Here is a 20,514-nt window from a genome sequence, read left to right as displayed (position 1 = left end):
CATAAACACTAAAACATGCACCAGTACAACTGATTTCTCTTACTGGATTTTGCAGGTACAAATCCCAGCACCTACCTCCTTAGCAGCTGTTTAAGTGAACATACATATATTTGCATTTTGTTGAGTTTTGCACATGCTCAAGTGCAAAAGCTACATCTTCACAGTAAAAACTACTACTTATTCTTTGGTTGGTCCCAACTGTTCTCTCACTTGGGCCAAAGTCTCATGCACACTAAAAGCATTCCACATCACCCTGACATTGTAAATGACATGAAGTAAGCATAAATTACAGATTCTCTTAAAGCCATTTTATGATGCCAGAATCACAAAGTGGCCGTAATATAAATGTGAGCTCTGCCCACTTATCTGCTTTATTTCAGCCTAAGTAACGACAGATGAACAAGCTGCCATGAAACAGGAAGAAACCTGGATAAGCTAACTTGCACTTACTGCCAGTTTAGAGCATGTATATGGACAGTCACCGAGGAGTAGCTGACATGCTACAAGTTGCAATAACATGTTTGTGGGCCTAGATCCCAAGACTCCACTGATTTCAGGGAGCTGTTTTGTTTTTTTTTACTTATAACAGGGTGAAGAGAGATAGCCCAGCTATTCTTAACTCCTATTCTTCTTCTTCTTCTTCTTCTTACAATACAAGGACAACAAATTCATTCATAAAAACACCACCAAAAAAATTTTAACTTATGAAAAACAGGTTCATTGGTTGTTCCAGTTTGTTCCTTACCTGTTGAGGAACCTTATTGTGAATTGCTGGCAGAAGCACCTGGTTAGATTTGTCCTCTCTTACATGATCACTCACTGAGGCATCTATTTTATATGGGTACACCAGTTGCTGGGAAGACTGGCTTTGCTGCAATGCTCTGGATGAAAGACGGACTTGGGGTTTTGGGGGAGGCTGTGCAGGAGGAGCAGGTTTAATATGGTGCTGTGCTGGTTTATCATGGAGTTCTTTCTGATGTTTTCCCAGGTCCTGAATGCAGTGAGAGGTGCCCAAGGCATGCCCAACTTGGAAGTATGTGTATCGAAGTGCCTAAAACACAAAGGCATCAGTATTCAATGGAGGAAGCCAGAGTCCCTGACTAAGCTGTCACATGGGATAACTCCTAGGTCAAGTAATACCTGACAAAGGAAAGAGACAATGGAAGATATACTGCCAAAGAGAACAGCATAAGGTGCTCTATAAACTTAGAGGGGAAAAGTAAGTTTTCCCAGAAATGAAGAATTTTAAACATGTATTATAAGTACATTGCGGGGAAGACAGCAATTGCCTTCTTGTGGTGCCTCCTGTGAGTAGCTGTAAAGCAAAATTAAAAGTTACTACCAAGGCAATTGGACTTTCAATTTTTCCAATGTCAATACTCCATACTTTCCAATGTTTATAGAGTAACTACAGGATGAACCAGAGAAACCTTTCCTATTTAAGAGGGGAAGCTTGGCTGTTCTTCAACTTAATGTTTCTCCAGCAATCAGTGATGGAACATATCACCAGGGAACTGAAGCCACATGCAGTCCTTCTACAAGAAGCATAAAAAGAACAGCTGCAGAAGATGAAGCTCTCAGGTTCCAACCTTGCCAATTCTCTAGCCAGCAGAATCCACTAGCTTCACCAGAAACGGTCTTGCTACCTTCATCAGAAATGATTTGCCATACACTACCATGGGACATAACACCTTCCAAAATGCAACACAGAGGCTATAGAAGCCAGTATGTGACAAGCTGGGAAGGGCAGTGTGATCAGCTCTTCAACATCATTATGCCCCTGCAACTGTAAGAAATACAGAACAGCTGGCTACCACATGAACAATATCAAAAAGGAGAGGTGACTTACTTCCACAGGATTGGATATGACCTACTCAAGCAGACAAACACTGGTGCATCATTAACCACCTTACAGGCAAAGGCACCAAAAATGACATTCCCTGCACCAAAAATACTGTGCAACAACAGCAAATAGAGTAACCCAAGCAAGCAACACAGAGAAATGATTAGTTCAGAAACCTGACTCATGAACAACTTAAATCACCCCAATGTCAACCTTAACTTAACTGCCCCTATCTCTGGCAATGAGTTCAACACATTGATCACACTGATTTCAAAATGATCAAGACTGGCAAGGCTACTGGACCAGATAAGATACTCCCAGAATACAAAGCTTGGAACCACAATGAAAAGATGGCTTCAGTAATTCTAATATTATAAAAGTCATAGTCTGTCTGTCCATAACGCTTTATTTGCACAATGATTGGCTGACGGAAACAACCAACCAGAGTGCAAATACAGCATTCAGATAGGAGGTGGCAGCATGGCGGACTGCCACGGGGACACAGGGGACAGAGCAGGGGTGGGGGGAGAAACCAGTGCAGCCCTGGTGCCCTGCCCTGCTTCCTGGAGGCAGTGGCAACGGAACGGACAGAACAGGGGATGGGGGAAAAGGCCAGTGGAGTTGGCCTTGCCCTCCCCCCTTGCTTCTTGGAAGTAGTGGCACCAGCATGGGGGAAAAGGGGGGGGTCAAGATGCCCTGCTCCCTGCAGGCATGGGGGCTGAGGCCAGCGCTGCTGCCCTCACCCCCTCTCTCTCTCCTGTGCTGCTCCCTTCCAACGTGGGGGGTAGGGGAGCAGAGGGCCCAGGCCAATGGGGTGGTGGTGGGCAGGGGAGGAGCAGGACTGAAGCGGGTGGGGGGGAAGAGAAGTCGGCTTGCCTTGGCAGCAAGTGGTGGGGAGCAGCAGACCCGGACCAGTGCAGGGCGGAGGGAGGGGCATGGGAGGAGCGGGCCAGGTCCCGAAATGGTGGCGAGGGGACATGCCTGGCCTGGCCCCGAAATGGAGGGTGGATGGGAATGGCCTGACCTGGCCCTGAAACAGCACCGGAGAAGGTTGGGGTAGGGTGGGCCCAATGTTGGCCCCACAGTGGCGATGGGGAGGGTGAGGGGGCATGCCCAGCCCCAAAACAGAGTATGGCAGTGGGGGTGCACCGGGCCCAGCCCATCCCAGAAACAGCAATGGGAAGGTTTGGGGAAGGGGCCGGCCCAGCCCTGCAATGGTGGTGGGGAGTGTGGGTTGGGGGGAGCCGGACGCAGGCCTCTGTCCCTGCCCACATCCACCACCCATCATTCTTGATGGGCAATTGGCTAGTTCATGCATAAATGGCTACAAAGTAGCAGACTCAGAAAAATCTGGAAAAAAGCTGATGTTGTTGCCATCCTGAAACCCAAATAAAACCACCACAGGATCCAAAACGCTACCAATCCATCTCACTGTGTTACATACAAAATTATGGAACACATAATCCGGAATAGAACAGAGAACATCTCTGATCCCCATCTCCGAAAAGAACTAGCTGGCTTTCAGAAAAAGTGGTGTACCACTGACCAAATTATAATACTTCTATCTGACACAGAAAATAGATTTGAAATGAGGCAGAAAACAGGTGTGATCCTTATTGACCTCAAAACCACCTATGACACTATATGACACCGAGGCCTCAAATATAAACTGTACCCTATGATACCTGACTGCAGGCTATGTACTTTCATCATAAACATGATCTCCAGCAACTCGTTACCAGCCAAGCAGAAAAAAGCAGAGTATAAACTCTGAAGAATGGAGCTCCCCAAGGGCCAGTGGTAGCACCAATACTTTTCAATGTACGTACTTTAGACTTCCTGCATATAACACCAAAATGATAAATGTACCCTGAAAATGTTGCCATAGTAGCCCAAGGAATAGAGAAGACAGAATTGGAAAAGTTACTGAGTACTGACATGGAAGTCGTTGCGACTACCTCCACAAACGGCACTTAAATACAAAAAGTTGTCCATCAATAAATCAGTATCATCACCTTCCACCTGGGCAATTGTCGAGCCAAGGGCACGGTGAATATCAGAGTAGGTAACCATGTCCTTCCTCATGAGCATATCCCGACCTACTTAGGTGTCACACCACACTCAGAAGGTCAGCAGTAAAGTCTCTGAATGGGTAGCTGCCTTAAGTTGTTTAGCCAAAATGTCATAGGGTGCCAAATTCAAGGTGCTCAGAACTACCACACTTACAATGGTATATGACCCAGGAAAATGTTGCACTACTGTATGGTTCAGAAGTTGTCACACTAAAAAGCTCAATGCTACTTAACAGTGTGCTGAGACTCGTAACTGGTTGCACAATTTACATACATATCTACTCCCTGTACTGTTGGGCCTTAGACCAGGTGTTACAAGACATGCTCTAACATGATTACACTAACATCACTGAGGCAGGAGATGGCAAAAATCACCTGTTCCATCAACTGTTAATTGAAGACTCAAACAGATGGAGGCTTAAAAGTCATAAAACATTTATACATGAAGCCCACAAGGTCCTGGAAGAGATCAGGGATGCTGAACCAAACCTATGGGCGGCAATGGAGTGGGCTGACTGCTGGGAAAGGTCAGACCTATTCCTACAGTTTTATACCGAATGAGTCCCCCACTGGGCACGACCTTGACCGAGAGACCTGGGTCAAGCTAAACAGATTGAGATCCGGATATGGTCTCTTCAAAACAACACTGTACAAGACGAAAATCTTGGACAGCCCTACGTGTGAATGCAGTGCCCAACAAACAACACAGCACTTTATCAAAAGCTGCAATTTTTACAAATGCCCAAATGGGGCAGATGACGTGTACGCATTGAGTGATACCAGACAGTGGCTCAGATTTGGAAGTTGATGTCTGATGCCATACAAAAGAAGAGAGAGAGAAGGTACATTCTAATTTTAGTTGGATTTCCCCCCCTCCTTAACCCTTTCAGTTCTTGAAAGGCAGATAAAACAGGCTAGTTTCAATCATCTTTGCCCTGCTTACAAGGAAATAAAGCAGTTGTGAGTGAACAATAAAGCACTGTTTCATTGTTGCCTAGTGTTGCTTATCCAGGTGCAGTTTTTTACTCCCTAGATCCTATTAACTGGAAGAAGTGTCCAGTATCTCCTTGCCTCATAGGTTTTTACCACATTACATTCTTGTCTTACCTGGCTGCAAAGTTCCATTTGATTATATAACTATTTGTGCTAAATAATTTGAAGATATATTTTTGGATATTCTCATCTCTGAAATTCTTTCCCACTTTTATTTAATAAATACTTTATCTCTGACATGATTCAACACTTTATGGATATACCTTCTGTGAGAGATTGCATGCAAAATAACAACCCAGGCCTAGTCTTCTTGAAGTCAAAGGAATTTTAACCTTAAGTTCTCTCTAGGTCCCCTGCCTGTTTATTGACCTAGGTCCATAACCTGTAAGGTAATGAATTCCCTCAACCCCTACAGAGGTTGAGGAGCTCATTATTTGCAACAGAAGGTGTGACTGCAGCATGAGTGGCCATACCTTAGAATGCTTTAACTTAGGTAGCACAAATACCAATAGCAAGGAAGACACAGAGCCACAGACTTTAACATGATTGAGCCTCTTGTATACATATCAAGGGTCCTGAACCCTAGCTCAAGGACTCTATGGCCTATACAGCTATACATTGAGTGATGTGTTACCCAGTCTGTCTAGGTTAAGACTGTCTAGAGTAGATACTTCGCAGGGATAGAGTCCTAGCTGTCATTAAAGATGTGGGAAAAAGGGAAAGAGTGATGAACAGTCACCAGGTGCTGATAAACAAAATGAAAACCAACCTGACTAGCTGTTGGTCGTTTTTTGGGGTCCCACTGTAGCATGTCTCGCATAAGCTGAACCGCCTCACTGCCTGCATTAGGAATTAGTGTTTTCAAGTTGTTAGGTACACACTGGGGCCAACGGAAGTTCATGGCAGATGCAAGTTGATAGCCTTCAGGCCAGTCATTCTGAAAGCAATGGTATTCCATTAGAATGTCACACGACATCATGGCTCTTAAATACTAAGATTATTAATTCACAGCATCTTTCATCCAATGATCTCAAGGTGCTTCAGAGTCTTAACATTCAAAGCTCTGATGTGACAGAGAGCTATTTTACAGGCAGGGTATCTGATGGCAGGATCGAATCACCAGTTACTGGCACAAGTGGGATTAGGAGGTAGGAGTCTAACTACTGGAGAAAAATTCACAGTCAGTTGTAAGTGAAAGTTTAATGCAACAGAACAGACCAAAGGAGACCAGAAATACCAACTACCTTTTTTGGTCTTTGATAATATAATACTTTGCTGAACATGTTCAAAACAATTTTAGTGACTTCAGAGAAAATTAAAGTTTTATTACAACTCAGCTCTGAATCAGTACGGGGTATAGCAACAAATATAGAAGATGACCTTCTACCCTAGTTCATCAGCATTTTAACATTGCTGGCCTGTGAAACATGACTAAACACTCAACTCTCACTCAGCTACCTTTTTTGGAGTTCCAAGCACTTGGCAAATCTTGAATATAGTGTCGATTTCACTGGCACCTGGGAAAAGAGGCCTCAGTGTGTAAACTTCTGCCATTATACAACCTACAGCCCAGATATCAATGGGGGAACTGTAGCTGGTGGATCTCAGGAGAACTTCAGGAGCCCTATACCTGTAAAACAACCACAGTTATGGTATTCACAAATGAGTGCTTCACAACATGGTTATTTCCAAGCGAGTCAAGCTGAGTTTTTTGTTCTCTGCTTTGCAGAAAACAGCAAGTGTCCTCTAACGGGTTCCCATTAGCAGCTGCTTAGTAGAAGGGACTGCAGCTCTTTTAGAAATCAGGCTTTTATCTCTAAGTCTCCCTAGCATGCCACATTCTCAGCATTTCCCCTTGACTGCATCAGCTCTTCCCTATGCTTCTTAAAGACTGCATATCATGAAACATTTTATGAGAGTTGGAGAATATTTTTCATGTGTCAGTAATTAAACAATATTAATTATTTCCAGGTACGGTACTGCTTTGTGTCCCTGTACTACTTATCTTGCATGCATTGACAATTTTAATTAGGCTAAATTAAATGTGATACACTGCATTTATGGCTCCATAAGCACATTAACTTCAGTTAAATATGTCCATCTTACAACATAGCCAAACACCTGCATTTACCATCTTGTAGATACGTAGTCTGTGTAAGGCGGTCTGGATCTGATTTCTCGGGCTAAGCCAAAGTCTGCTATTTTCACAAGTTCTGGTCCCATGCAAAGGAGGTTTTCAGGTTTCAAGTCTCTGTGAAAGAACCCTGCAATTCAAATGAAATATAAGCCTGCACTGCAGCTTAACAACTCTTTGTAGTTTTTTATTTTTCATCAGAATGCCTTCAGGTAAGTTTCCACTGCTCTCTGTTGAATAGATCACAAGATCAACATCTAAAATAACTTGCTGGTCAATATAGCTTGGTCCAATTGGGATGGACTCATAGAGAAGCTCAGATTCTTAGGAAATCTGGTTACATATCTACTTTTAAAATGAATGCAATATCCATAGTGTTAGTGTTTATTTTATTTTAAAAGGAAAATATGCAAGTAAAATAGTAAAATATCTGTATCTACACCCCTCCATCCCCATTTAAACAAAATACTGTGCATATAAAAATCAAGGAAAAATTTTGGGACTTCTCTAGCATTTCCTATCTATGAATCTCAGAATACCTGACCATCAGCTGATACTGTAGTGGAGATCAAGTCAGGTACCTGAGATGTAATTCCCTTGAGGCAAACAAGATGGTGCTCCTAGAACAGGTACCTCCTGTAAAGGGACTCTGTCTCAGGAATGTCAGTTTTAACTTCAGTGGCCAAAGTCTGCCCTGAAATTTCATGCTGCAAAACCATACTTTAGAGAAAGTACAGATTCTTAGATGAGGGTAGAGGTTGAAGGATGATTTATGTCAGTGGGTGGCAATGTTCTTTCAGGGGAAAACCAATATAGCTCATCTTGGCTCCTAGAGATGGTCTGGCGCTAAGACCTGGGTGCTACTGGTTCTCCACCTTGCCCAAATGCAGCATGGCCTGGAGAGCTCCCAGCTGGGCTATGGCATAGTGTAGGTTAAGTTGATCACTGTCTGTCTACAGTGCAGCATAATGCGGTCAAAGTCCCTTGCCATTAAAGCCCACAGTTCTGGGTCAGATCCAGAGGCTCTGTGGGCTGGACCCAACCTGTGGGCCATAGTTTGGTGACCTGATTTAGGGTATGTCTACACTATAAGTGAAGGTGTGATTGTAGCACAAGCTGTCATATGTGTCAGCCTAACTTAGCTCCCAACCACCCAGGCCCATGAATACCATGGACGCAGCCTGGGTAAATACTATGGTTGTTAGCCCGTGGTAAAGCCTGCATGGCCAAGTCATCACTGTTACTGTTAGATCAAGTTACCAAATGTTACAACTACACTTTCATTTTGTTGTAGAAAGACAGCCCTAGATGGGATTTGGGCTATGTTTAGATGGTATGGATTCTGAGATGGCTTATTCGTTGACAAACTTCTAACTAGAACATTAATGTTTTATATGGAAAATATGGATTTATGGAGCGTATTTTGAGCTCTGGGTACTGTTGATGTTGTTTAGATTTAGGGTCAGAAAAGCTCAGGGCAGTTAAGAACAGGTACCATGCTCTCTCTCCCTTTCCCTCTCAGGACTGCCGCAGATACAGAAACAGAACCCTGGCTTTGAGACTTCCAGTCTCATGCCTTGATCCACAACACTATCCTGTCTCTCCTGCTGTAAATTTCCAGCTCTTACTTGTGACTGTGATTTGCAACATGTTGCCAGAAATAATTACAACCCAGTGTGCAGGAGGTCAGCATAACAATAAAGCAGCTTTGTCAGAACCAATTAATTCCAGTTCTTGTGTCTACATCATGCTGAGCAAAAATACAAAACATTCTGAAATCTTATGCTTTCTTTGCCAGAATATATTAATGAGGACTTTGGTATCTGCCCATAGATGATATTAGATTAATATTATAAAAATATGTTGTATGCATCCTTGTGAAGGGCTGTCAAGTGTTTCTTGATTGCTTTGAAAGTTGTGGCCAAGTGCCACTAACTTAACTGTAGGCAAATAAATCTATTAGCACAGGAATGCTTTATAAAGGGACAAATCTAAGTGTATTATTTAAAGTAACTTGGGGGCTTACAATTCCATTTCCAAGGCTCCCACTAATTACTGATGGGAGCTGTTCCTGTGAAGGGTTTGCAGAACCAATAGCCAGTGTACTAAGTACAGGGAATCTGCAACACAGTGATGCAGAAAGGAAAAACACGACAAATATACAATGAAAAGAAAAAAATGAAATTGCTTGATTAAAATATTGGTTTTACTTTAAAATGTCTTATTAGATCTGACTGGTACACAAAGTCAATCCTTACTGTTATCTTAAAGGCTGCCTGGAAAATCATGCAAGCTGTTTATCACATGGACATTTTACCATCTGTGTATATACACTTGACACTTGCACTAGAGACAAACGTGAAATAAAAAGAATGTTCAGGAAAAGTGCCAGAGCATAAACTCTGAAACCTGGGACCCTCTATTTATCTAATGAACAGGTACAACACAGCTGACTGCAGTCTGAACCTTATTATACTGTCCCACTAACTTAACCTTAGTCCCCTCAGTTGTTACCTGAAAGGGCCATCTGAAAGAGCCCAATCTCTGAGGTCTCTCAAACTTGTTAAGAGAAGTTCCCATTAGTGTTAGCTGTGATAGTTTGATTATGTGGAAACCTATCCACTAGGAACTGGAGAGACACCCAGCAAAGCTGGTCATTATTGCACACCAGGCAACCATCAGATAACAATTCTCTAGTAACCTTCCTAAACTTGGAATCAGTGATCTGAAAATGAACAACGCTGCCCTTTTACGAGCGCCTCTATTAATGCATTAAAACTCACATTCAAAATACTTAGAGCTAAAATATGGCTTACCATGTTTATGGATAAATGCAAGCCCTTGCAGGATCTGATACATAATATTCCTAACCACTGATTCAGGGAAGAGTTTGTTTCTGTATGGTAAAACAGAAATTAATTGGTGCGTTAATACAGCAGTTTATCTTTTATATGAATCTTCAGTAAAAACACCCACTAGAAAAATCCATTCCACAGATACAAGCTGGACAAGAAGCTGCATAATCTACTGCTAACTTTTAATGAAACAAAAGAGAATCAGGCGCATTCCACAGTTTTGTAGGGATTCAGAGACAGCCTGTCTCAGTTTATTGCCTTCACTGTACTTTTTTCACTGGCCTCACTTCTTCAATCTGCAAGGATCAAATATTTTGCTTAGTTTTGCCCTCTAACAGAGAAGGGGCATCTAATTGCCTTTCCCTTCTGTTTTCAGGAAGACATTTTGCTCTGTAGCTGTTGATAGTACAGGCAGTTACGACTGCAATATCCTGAAAGAGGATTAGGGCAACAAGTTTAAAGCAACTCTTACTATTGAAGGAAAGAAGAGCTAGACTCATGGGCAAGGTGACAAGTACCTCTAGCACCCCCTCAAGTCATTCCAACACAGTGACAGTGGCCTTGGGAGATCAGTGATAAGCAACACTACAAGGAGCCTAGGAGTAATGAAACAAGAGGCCTGAGCATTTTAAAACTCCCTGGGTTTGATTCCACCCTTGAACTTATCCTATCACATATTTTAAAAGTGAAATCAGCAACTGGAGTCAAACTTTAATACCCATTTTTAGCAAATGGTAATGGAAAAATAAATGAGTTTCTTTGCTTTCCCCTCCAATGTATAAAAATAGAGCTTTAGCTGACATTCACACACATAATTAAAGCAGGTTTATGTTTAAAATGCTTAATCCTTTCATTATGCCATACAATGTCTTTAAAGCATTTGTTTTTTTATGAGTAAAGCAGGCATGCTACTTGTAATACCACACAGGAATAAATAGCATTGTATACTCTTGAGTCTGCATTTTTTGAGGTTTAGCATTTCATAAATAAGGCCTGATGTCTAGTCACATCTGCAGCTTCATGCAAGGGCTGCCACAACTGGATATAAAACCAAGCAACGTTTGTGCCAGCAAAGCAGTATTTTGGTATTCAAATGTCCATTTGTAAATACATAAATGCAATTCAATACGCATACCTCACAAATGGACAAATATGCTTGTGAAACTCCATCCTGTCAGATTCCTTATAAAAAAACTCAACATGCTTCTCATTCTATTGGGGAATTTTTTTAGGAATATTTCAATAATTTGAAAAACTGAACATACCCTTGCTAGAGCTCCTGAACATGAAAAACATTTGCACATATTCTTTACTTATGACCATAATGCATACGCTAAATATTGCTAATGTTCAGGACCGACTAAAAATAGATGTTTTAGTGAGTTTAATTAATTATCCATGGCCATTTTATGCATGCTCGTCTTGCATGCAAATATATTTACACAAAAGCTAAATGATAATCTTATGCTAAATGCCACAATATTCCCAACTGTAAGAACGGCAGGACAATGGAACAAGCTTTCTAGAGAAGTTGTGGAATCATAGTCATTGGAGATTTCAAGAAGAGGAAGAACCGTCATCTGTCTTGGATAGTTTGGGAGCAATGAAACCCACATCTGTACAGGGCTGGATTAAATGCCACGTAATGTCCCTTGCATCCCTATGATTCTATCAACATTTATTTATAATATCCATTTAATAAATCAGTCAAACTAACAAGGAATGATCAATATCAGGAATTTTAGCTATGCTAGGTAAGAACCCTATTGTAGAAAAGCTGCACCAGAATAAGCAAGGCCTAGCACCATTGTGATTTATATTGGGGCAGCATATATACACTGGGGGTTGGTATCAGATGTAGTTAAATTGGTGCCACACCCTCTAAAGTATATAAAGCAGAGCAAGGCTCACACTTTATCCTGTAACGTACTACTTTAAGACTGCATTTGACGCCTAACAAAAGCACAGTACCTTTCAAAAGACAACACAGGCACTAAAAATAAATAGCATGAACTCTTTTCAAGTGAATGAATACTTTTATAAGTATGAACGCTTGACAGAATGTGTCACACGTTTGTACAAAGACATGACAGAATTCACATACCTTTCTTTCATTAATTGATAAAGGTTTTCCTTCATGTATTCAAATATAAAATACAGATGATCATTCTCCCTGATAACTTCTTTCAATTTCACCACATTGGCATGGTTTAATTTCTTCAAAGACTAGAAGCATAAAATACAAAAAGAATTTAAGGACATACATACATATATACACGAAAAATTTCACATTGTTTGCATAGAAGACCTTGTTTAAAAAGCTGCTTAAATTTTCCAAGTAGCGGGTAGCTTCACTGTGAAGGCCATAGTCCCCAAATTAATTATTGTATGCACGTATGTGCAAGAGCTCCACTTTGTATGTGTAATCTAACTGCTGTAAACACATTCATTTTTATTTTGGCTCCATTGACCAATCAGGTACAACCAGCTGGAACAACATTAAGTATCTTAATAGTTGTGTTCCCCCCCCAGCTTCCCACCCTACTGTTTATTGCACCTGTCCTAGTAAAAGACTGGCTGGACTCGAACTCAATTTAACTTTGCTTTCTGAAGGAAAAAACTTTTGTCTTTCCCCAACCTTCCCTAAAACTTCACGTTTTCAATAACCAGTAGCAGCAATAAGTGTAGACAAGCCTGTCTGAAGCCAGATTGGAAGAAAAGTGATTTGCACTGAGCCATTGTCATTCCAGTTGAGCTGCACTAGTACCAGCCACGTTTGGAAATCAAAGAAAAGCTGCTAGCACTGACATCCTGAGCATGCTCCAAAACTTCCATGGCAGCAGGACCATACATTCAATATTGGGTCTGCAGGTCAATTGTCCACAAATAGGCATTACCTCTGTGGAAAGGCATGTATGCACAGAGGGTACTGATGAGCAAAGGGCATGTGTACATAGGCTCTAGAATACACAATGAAATACACACTTAAACCCCAGAGCTCCTGTTACAATTGTTGCAGAGCAGCCACACCAGAATTCAGACAGCTACCCTGTGCCTTGAGAAGCTATTCTTGCGCATGGTTTGCTGACTAGTGTTCACTGAATCTGGCAGCAGCTTTCAAATGATTTGTTACATGAATGCAAAATAGTGTTGATCGCTTTAAGAAAGTTTGAGGAATAATGTGAACTACCCACATTGTGCTCTACAGCCCTTACTGTCAAGATAGAGGGCTACTCAATGAAGGGGCCAGAAAATATTTTATGGCACCCAGACCACCACAGAGGATCACTTCAATCTTTTTTAAAAAGGGAAAAAAATCTGAAGAATTAACAGGTACCTTAACTTCTCGAAGATTCATGCATTCTTCCCAAGAATAAAATTTTCTCTTCATCCTGTGTGAGTAGAGGCAAAGGCAAGTTGTAATAGGGTCAGTGTCAGCTATAATCTGAGCTCCATAAATCACACTACTTCCCAGTACCTCAGGTTCCCCATCTGAAAAAGGGGATATTGTTATTTCCTTGGTTGAAGCAGTTTGTACCTACAGGTGAGGTGTGCTGTACAGGAGTTAGGTATTACTGTTCTATAAAGGGGTAGTAGTTTTCATGTGTTTCTTAATGCTAAACAGTTTTAAATCTTGAACAAATAAGAAAAAAGACTTTTGGTAAACCCACACAACTAAAAGGTGGGAGTTTGATTTAAAAAAAATTTAAATAGCAAAACAGCTAAATCACATTCATAATGGCAAAGCCAATTTATTCAAATCAAAAGAAATCTCTTGAGAGAACTAGAGTGGGTCCCTACTTTTTTTCTCCTCCATCATGATCACTTCATGGTCATCATACTTCTTTTTAGACCACAATTTTTTCATTTTTTAGCATCCAGGTTTTCTCCACAGTTTAATTTTTTACTTTGTTTATCCTTCCTCAAATGAACTGATCAAGATATATTTGCATTTCCAGTTTCATCTCTTCTTGCAAACTAGAAAATAGCTTTGCTTTAACAGAGATGCACATTTAATAAAGATGATTAACTGGTTACTTCATGTACACAATGTTTTCTATCAGCATGTTACAACTGTGTGAACATGTTGTGTCACATACTACCTAGGTAAAATAGTTATGCTTGTTTAAATCCATTTTGACACCATAGAGGAAGGGTGTCAAATATAAAGCTCCCAGGGCTCTCAGAGCAGCTGGGAATTGGTGGCAGTTTAAAACCCTGCAGCTCCCTAAGAAATCCCTAGTTTGGAGCCCTGTTTCAGCAGTGGTGGAGCAAGCACCAGTAGCGTAAGCACCTGCGATTCCCTGAGCTGAAACACTGGTTTAGGCAGCCACAGGAGTTCACAACAATGCCACTCACCCTGCCAGCAGAGGTGGGTCCTGATGTAGCTTTTGAGCAGTCCCATGGTCCTGACCTGGCCTGGGAAGCAGGGGGGAGGGGTGGAAGGGAGGTGTGGCACACCAAAGGAGTCTGACACCCCTGGTGTAGCTGTCTCTGGTGTTTTTACCATGGCAACTTCACTAGCATGGACAGAATCCAATTGAGTGAATTTGTACTTGTGTGCCCAAGAGAGTTATGTATCACTTCAATAAGAAATCTGACGTTTTCATTTGAAATGGTTAAAAAAAAGATTGCTTTTGTTTTCTCCTGCATTGATAGTCCTAGGTCAGCAGTTCTAATGCTCTATTATTGCTTCTTAACTCTTAATTCCTGTCAATTCCTATTGTACAATAAATTAGGGCAAGTGCACAAAGTATCTTTTCCATTGTGCTGACCTACTGCAGAGGCCGCCTTCTGTAATAATGAGAAACTGAAACATATGGCAAGTTTTCTGGACAATGCTCCCTCTTCCCTCCCTGCCTCAAAAACCAAGCCTTGTACTAACTGGATTTAGATGCCATGTTACAACTGTGCTGGATAAAATAGTGAAAAACATTTCAAATGTTTTTCAGCTACCCTGTGTTACCACATGAGTAATAACAAGACAGTTGTAGTTTTTAATCATGGGAACTGATAGAGGGAAACCCCTTGATAAAATTGCACCTGCCTATCTTCAATAGGATCATAAAATTAAGTTTAACACAGGATAAAAATAAACTTTCCCCCCGCCAGGTGAATACGCAGACTTCTTTTTTTTAAAGATGGATATAGAAAGCATTGTGAAAATGGCTGTAGCTTATACAAACCTCTGTAGCCTGTGCCTGTATAACAAATTAAAATATACATTTTCCCTAGTGAAGATAAAGCCTCTATTGTTTTTAATCAGAGGTGTAGGTAACATAATGAAATCTCAGCCTGTGACTATGCTTGTTTGTTTTTTTTAAATAGAAGTGGACCTATTTTTTAAGCCACATACAATCTTACCTAGAAACAATTGATAACTGGTCCTTTTAGAAACTGTCTTTTAAAAGAATGGGAGCTCTGAAAATGAAGGTTTGTCAAATTCTGGGCTTAATTACAATATTGAAAAGACTGGTGTCAATGTAAAATAACTTCAGTGTTAAAATCTTAATAGCTCCTTCATACTGAGCCAAATTCTCACCGTGACTGGGTCATTCTGCCATGGAAACATTATGAACATGAAGACTATTCATTTAGAATGGAACAATAAGAGCAACGTACAACATGACATGTAACAGCTGGGATCAAAAGACACACTTACCTTTTCAAAACAAGAAACATTTGTGGTATGATAAAACCAAATGCACTGAGGTAAATTTGTTTAATGGATCTGAACCTTCCAAGAGTTGGGTCAAATTGGTAAACTGCCATTTAACTTGAGGCACATTAAAATATCTAATTCATTCACAAGTTTATATTTTCCTGCACCTATTCACAAGATGGAATTTGTACTGGTAGCTTTGTTTTCTACAAGCATGAATCTTTACTCATCACACCTGAGATAACTAAGATAGTAGCATGAGAAGAAGAGTGTGTATTTTACAACATTGTGTAAGGGTATCTCAGTTAACTTCTTACTGCAGTTATTATATCAGGAAGGATCTAGACTGTATTGCAGTAAATTCCAAGCATACAAGTTATACATGTTTTGTACATAGGATGCATATTTGTCTGTGTGTGCCAATCTAATACTAACTTGTTCGGTAATAGTTCAAATAACTTACTTCTTGATGGCAATTAGCTCTCCAGATTCAATGCTTCTCCCTAGGAGGACAGAGCCGTATGTTCCATCGCCAAGCTGTTTGATAGTTGTGTATCTATTCATGATGTGGATCCTTTAGCTGCAAACTCATTTCAGTCCTTTGGACACACTTCCCCGTGTTCCTCCTCCGAGTGTAACCAGTTCTTTCTGTGGCAGCATAAATATAGAGCACTCAGGACCCCATGAAAAGCTGCAAAAATCATGTTTTCAAGGCTTAGCCTTTGGTCTGGAAGAACAGAACACAGTCCATTTGAGCTGTGTATTCTTCTGAGGTCATTTGTTAGAAGTCTCTTTCTTCTTGAAGACATTCATGAACACAAACTGGGTTCTTTACTTAGTTATCTACTGATAAAGGACCAGATAGTACCTGGCTTGAAATGGGTGTGAGCAGAGGGGGGCTCTCACTCCTTAGTCCATTCCCCTCTCTTTCTACCCAGAAGCCAGCTGCAATTGCAGGGTCACCACTTCACAGCAGTCTTGCCAAGAGCTGAAATGGATGGCCATAGGTGATACTACAATTACTAAGGCTCAATGAGTTCTTGTGGTCTGAGAAAAGAAGTTCCACACCAAAAAGACTGAACACCTCTAAAATGGCAAGGCTTCTTCTGTAGCAAAGACAACCAACCAGGAGTCTGTCTGATAAATCTCTTTCCCTAACTTCTCAAACCAACTTTTCATGTCAAAGGCACAGCCTTATGCATATTCACAAGAGAAAAAATCAGTAGACAAAGAATAAGATGCCTCAAAATAGGTAGGACCAAATTTATCCAGGGGTGGTTACGCTATGGAAGCCTGTGGCTATTGAAATACTTTATATATCCAGACTATGTAACACGACCCATTCTCCTGACACAGCGTGAATGGGAGAATCACTGAAAAGATAGAAAGAACTTATTATCTCGCCTAGTCCAACCTCTGCCAATGTTACGTTCAATACTAAATGTTTAAATTTAGTTATAAAAGGAATAAATATAACCTACACCATGAAAATTAGCCATTGTCTTCAAATAAACTTGAGCAGAACACCTGTAATATTGGCTGCATTTATGACAGTCTTCACTGCAATTACAATCAGCTCTATGCTCTCTTATGCCTTGGATAATGCATTTTGTTATTTGTGTATTATGTGTTAATTAAGCTGAACATCAGCAGTTTTAAATTTTTGTTCCCTTTGCTGTCCTACCTGGGAAAACCAGATTACTATTATAGTGATGCAGAGAACAGCAACTCAACCTCCTGTTTCCTCATTTAGCAATAACAGCCCATGTTGTCCAACTTTGTCATGGTCATCAACAGGGATCCAGGTTCTCTCCAATTTAAAAAAAAAAAATCTCCAAATTTCGGATTTAAAAAAAAAGTAACCCCAAATCCACATTTTTCCATGATTAAAAGAAACACCACTAATATACCTCTATATATTAGTTGTTCAGCAACTGTCAACTGAAAAGCTGTCAAGATAATTTATCAGACCCTCCCACACAAAATATGCTTGTCTGCCCTTTTAGATAAAAACTGAAAACATTCATTATATTCCACTCACATAGTTTATGGGTTATACTAAAGGAGTGGGATAATCAAAAATCTATATATAACCATTAAGCATGTTACTTATAACAAATGATAAAGGTGTCAGACAAACAGTTCCCTTTTTCAGTAATGAAGCACTGCCTGAAACAGATGCTTCTGCATCCCTACCTGATCCACTAAGGCTAATGTACTCTGGTGGGAAAAATACTAGGAAGTCTGTGATATGCTAAGGCTATTTTTGTCAGTTTATGGAAGAGAGAGAAACTATCACCAGCTATAAGAGAAGACTTGTATTCTCTCATTCAGCAGAATTCACCTCATAACCACATTTTGCTGAACAACTCTACAGCAAGCTCCCCTACAAAAAAGTTTACCCTTGAAAATTGAAGTAAAATACAAGCAATATGGACAATTTTCACAGCATAAAAATGGTTCCAGTAGGTGTGAGTTGCCCATTTATATCATTCACTGCTAAAGGAAATGTGAAAATACCAATTTAAATGCCAACTCACATTTCATTCAAGTAAAGTTTAGCAAATACGCATATCCTACAATCCTTTCTCCTGATAAAGACTGGAAATTTTACATACTAGTAATTAAAAACAAAAAAGCTACCACCAGAGGGACTAATAATTGCATTATTCAATGCATTTAATTAAAAAATTATAGTTAGTAAATCAGACTAAACTACCATATAATTTCCAGCCAGCTATACATATACTAGTGAATCGCCCATCAAGAATGATGGGGCGAGGGGAAGCTTGCCCCACCATCCCCTTCTGCCAGCACCCCGGGCCGCTGCTACCTCCAACACCGCTGTCCTCGTCCCCCACAGCCCTGCTCCTCAGAGGTGGCAGACCACCACCATTATGGTGGGGAAGGAGCGGGGGGGAGGCGAGGCCAGCAGCGCTGGCCTTGCCCCCCGCTCCATCCCTGCCATCATGGTGGCACTCTGATTAGTTGTTTCACTAACCAATCAGAGTGCTCCAAGAGCGTTACGGATGGGCAGACAGACAGACTAAGCCCTTTGCTATATATGAATGCTGCAGAATACCTACACAAGTATGCTGCAGGGACCTCAACAGATGCTGGGTCTGCTCTATTTGCCAGCTTGGTATGGACGGTTCAAAGCTATGTCTATATCAGTTTATGAGGCTTCAAAGAACAATTTTCTTTTTGGTCTCTTTTGCACTTGCCTAAGCATGGCATTAGGTACCTAACTTTAGGCATCCACATGTGAAAACTCTGATTGTATCACTTACTTGTACAAGTATAACAAAGAGTTGTGGCAGTACTCTAACTCTGGAATTCCAGTGTCTCAGAAGCTGATCTCTTAATATCCAGGTCAAACAACTAAGAAAACTCCTAGTTCTTTCTACAAATGTAAATGTAATAAATGCAGCAAATATTAAGTATGGCTTGAGAGATGACTCTATACTATAACACTGGACAGAAATATAGCCAGAATCTGGTGGGCCTCGTGGAGCTCCTAGCAGGTATCTTCCTCATGGAGGGTTTTGATGTAGTACAGTAAACTGGTTAATTCATGACTCTAAAGGAAAGATAAATAAAGGTGAAGTATCCAGTAGTGTCCAATTGCTGGCTGGGGGATAATGGGAGTCAGACCAACAATGAATTTGCCATAGTGCCCCATTATTCAATAGATTAATTTACCAGTTTCCTGTAATTACTTGGATGCAAGCTGAGACCTCATGCTGCATCCAGCGTCTGCTGGGCATCATTTAGCTAAATGCGCTTATGGTCCTTCCCTCCAAAAGTGTCTTCAAGTGAAGAGTGGAAGAGCTGTACTACTTTCCACTTGGGTCTGAAGGGATCTCAAGGGTGTATACCCAGAAGATTTAATTACAGTAACAGCTTCCCATCCCACGGCAGCCTTCCTTGTTCTGCCATGGAGGAAATCTAAACTGAAACAGATACTCACACACCAGAAATAATACTCCTCGCTCATATATAACTGCAGGGAAGGAAGGAACACTGGGACCCAGATCTGCTGATACAGATCTGGGGGTTTCAGTGAGCCATAAAGCTGAATATGTGCTAACAGTGTGGTCTTGTTGCAAAAAAGCCAACATATGGGATTGTATGAAGAGAAGTGTCATTTGCAAATCAAAGAAAGTGATTCTCCCGCTCTATTCAGCACTGGTGAAGCCTCACTTGGAGTACTGTGTCCAGTTTCAGGCCCCTCATTTCAAGCAGAATAGGGACAGACCGAACAGAATCCAACAAGGTGACAAAAACTATTAGAGGCCTGGGAAACATGAGGAAAGGCTGAAAGAACTAGGGTAATTTAGCTGGGAGAAGAGAAGACTAAGGGGTGATTTGATAACATTCTTGAAATAGCTGAAGCAAGATTATAGAGAGGATGGAGATGGGCTTTTCTCTTTGGCTAGAAAGGATAGTACTAAAAGCAATAGTCTCAGACTACAGCAGAGGAAATTTAGGCTGGAAATGAGCAAGACCTTTCTTACTACGAGAGGGGGTAAGAATTGCAACAGGTTGCCTAGCGAGGTTGTGGAACATTCATCCCTTGAAATTTTAAGAGCAGGTTTGACAAGAACATGACTGGGGTGGTTTAAATCAGGGATGACCTTGCCTCAAATTAGATGACCTCATGAAGTCCCTTTCAGCCCTAATTTCCTGTAATCCTATGATTCCTATTTCCGTTATGTTGTTATGCCCATAAGGAGTTGACAATAGCCCTATAAACCTCTTTCAGTTACAGAGAAGGAATTAGTCATAACATTTAAAAAACTAAGATCAGAAAATTGAGAAATCCTGATAGAAAAACTCCCATTTAATGGACCACACTGCATAATTTTCTGTAGGCCAGTCTGAGGTAACCTGAAGTCCACTGGAGTTCTGGGTACTTAGCATGTTGGGCGGAGGGGGGGGGGGGGGGGGGGGGA

The 20,514-nt window shown here is 41.0% G+C and overlaps 1 protein-coding gene across 5 annotated transcripts in view; it reads right to left on the bottom strand.

The window, feature by feature from the left end:
- The window catches only part of ICK (intestinal cell kinase), a 42,885-nt gene that overhangs the window by 18,481 nt on the left and 3,890 nt on the right, over positions 1-20,514 (bottom strand). For 2 of the 5 annotated variants that reach the window (XM_019520580.1, XM_019520581.1), the window contains 8 exons: positions 16,023-16,286; positions 13,235-13,289; positions 12,002-12,123; positions 9,859-9,938; positions 7,040-7,172; positions 6,367-6,538; positions 5,678-5,845; positions 746-1,051 (listed from right to left, as the gene is read on the bottom strand). In XM_019520580.1, coding sequence (XP_019376125.1) covers positions 746-1,051; positions 5,678-5,845; positions 6,367-6,538; positions 7,040-7,172; positions 9,859-9,938; positions 12,002-12,123; positions 13,235-13,289; positions 16,023-16,123 — 1,137 coding nt within the window. In that variant the 5' untranslated portion in view covers positions 16,124-16,286. The remainder of the gene's footprint in view (positions 1-745; positions 1,052-5,677; positions 5,846-6,366; positions 6,539-7,039; positions 7,173-9,858; positions 9,939-12,001; positions 12,124-13,234; positions 13,290-16,022; positions 16,287-20,514) is intronic. The other 3 variants (XM_019520582.1, XM_019520583.1, XM_019520584.1) reach the window with 2 other exon arrangements.

This window comes from Gavialis gangeticus, unplaced genomic scaffold (assembly GCF_001723915.1).
Source record: "Gavialis gangeticus isolate Ggan-Ray unplaced genomic scaffold, GavGan_comp1, whole genome shotgun sequence".
Classification (NCBI taxonomy): Eukaryota; Metazoa; Chordata; order Crocodylia; family Gavialidae; genus Gavialis; species Gavialis gangeticus.
This window is presented reverse-complemented; position numbering and strand designations above follow the sequence as displayed.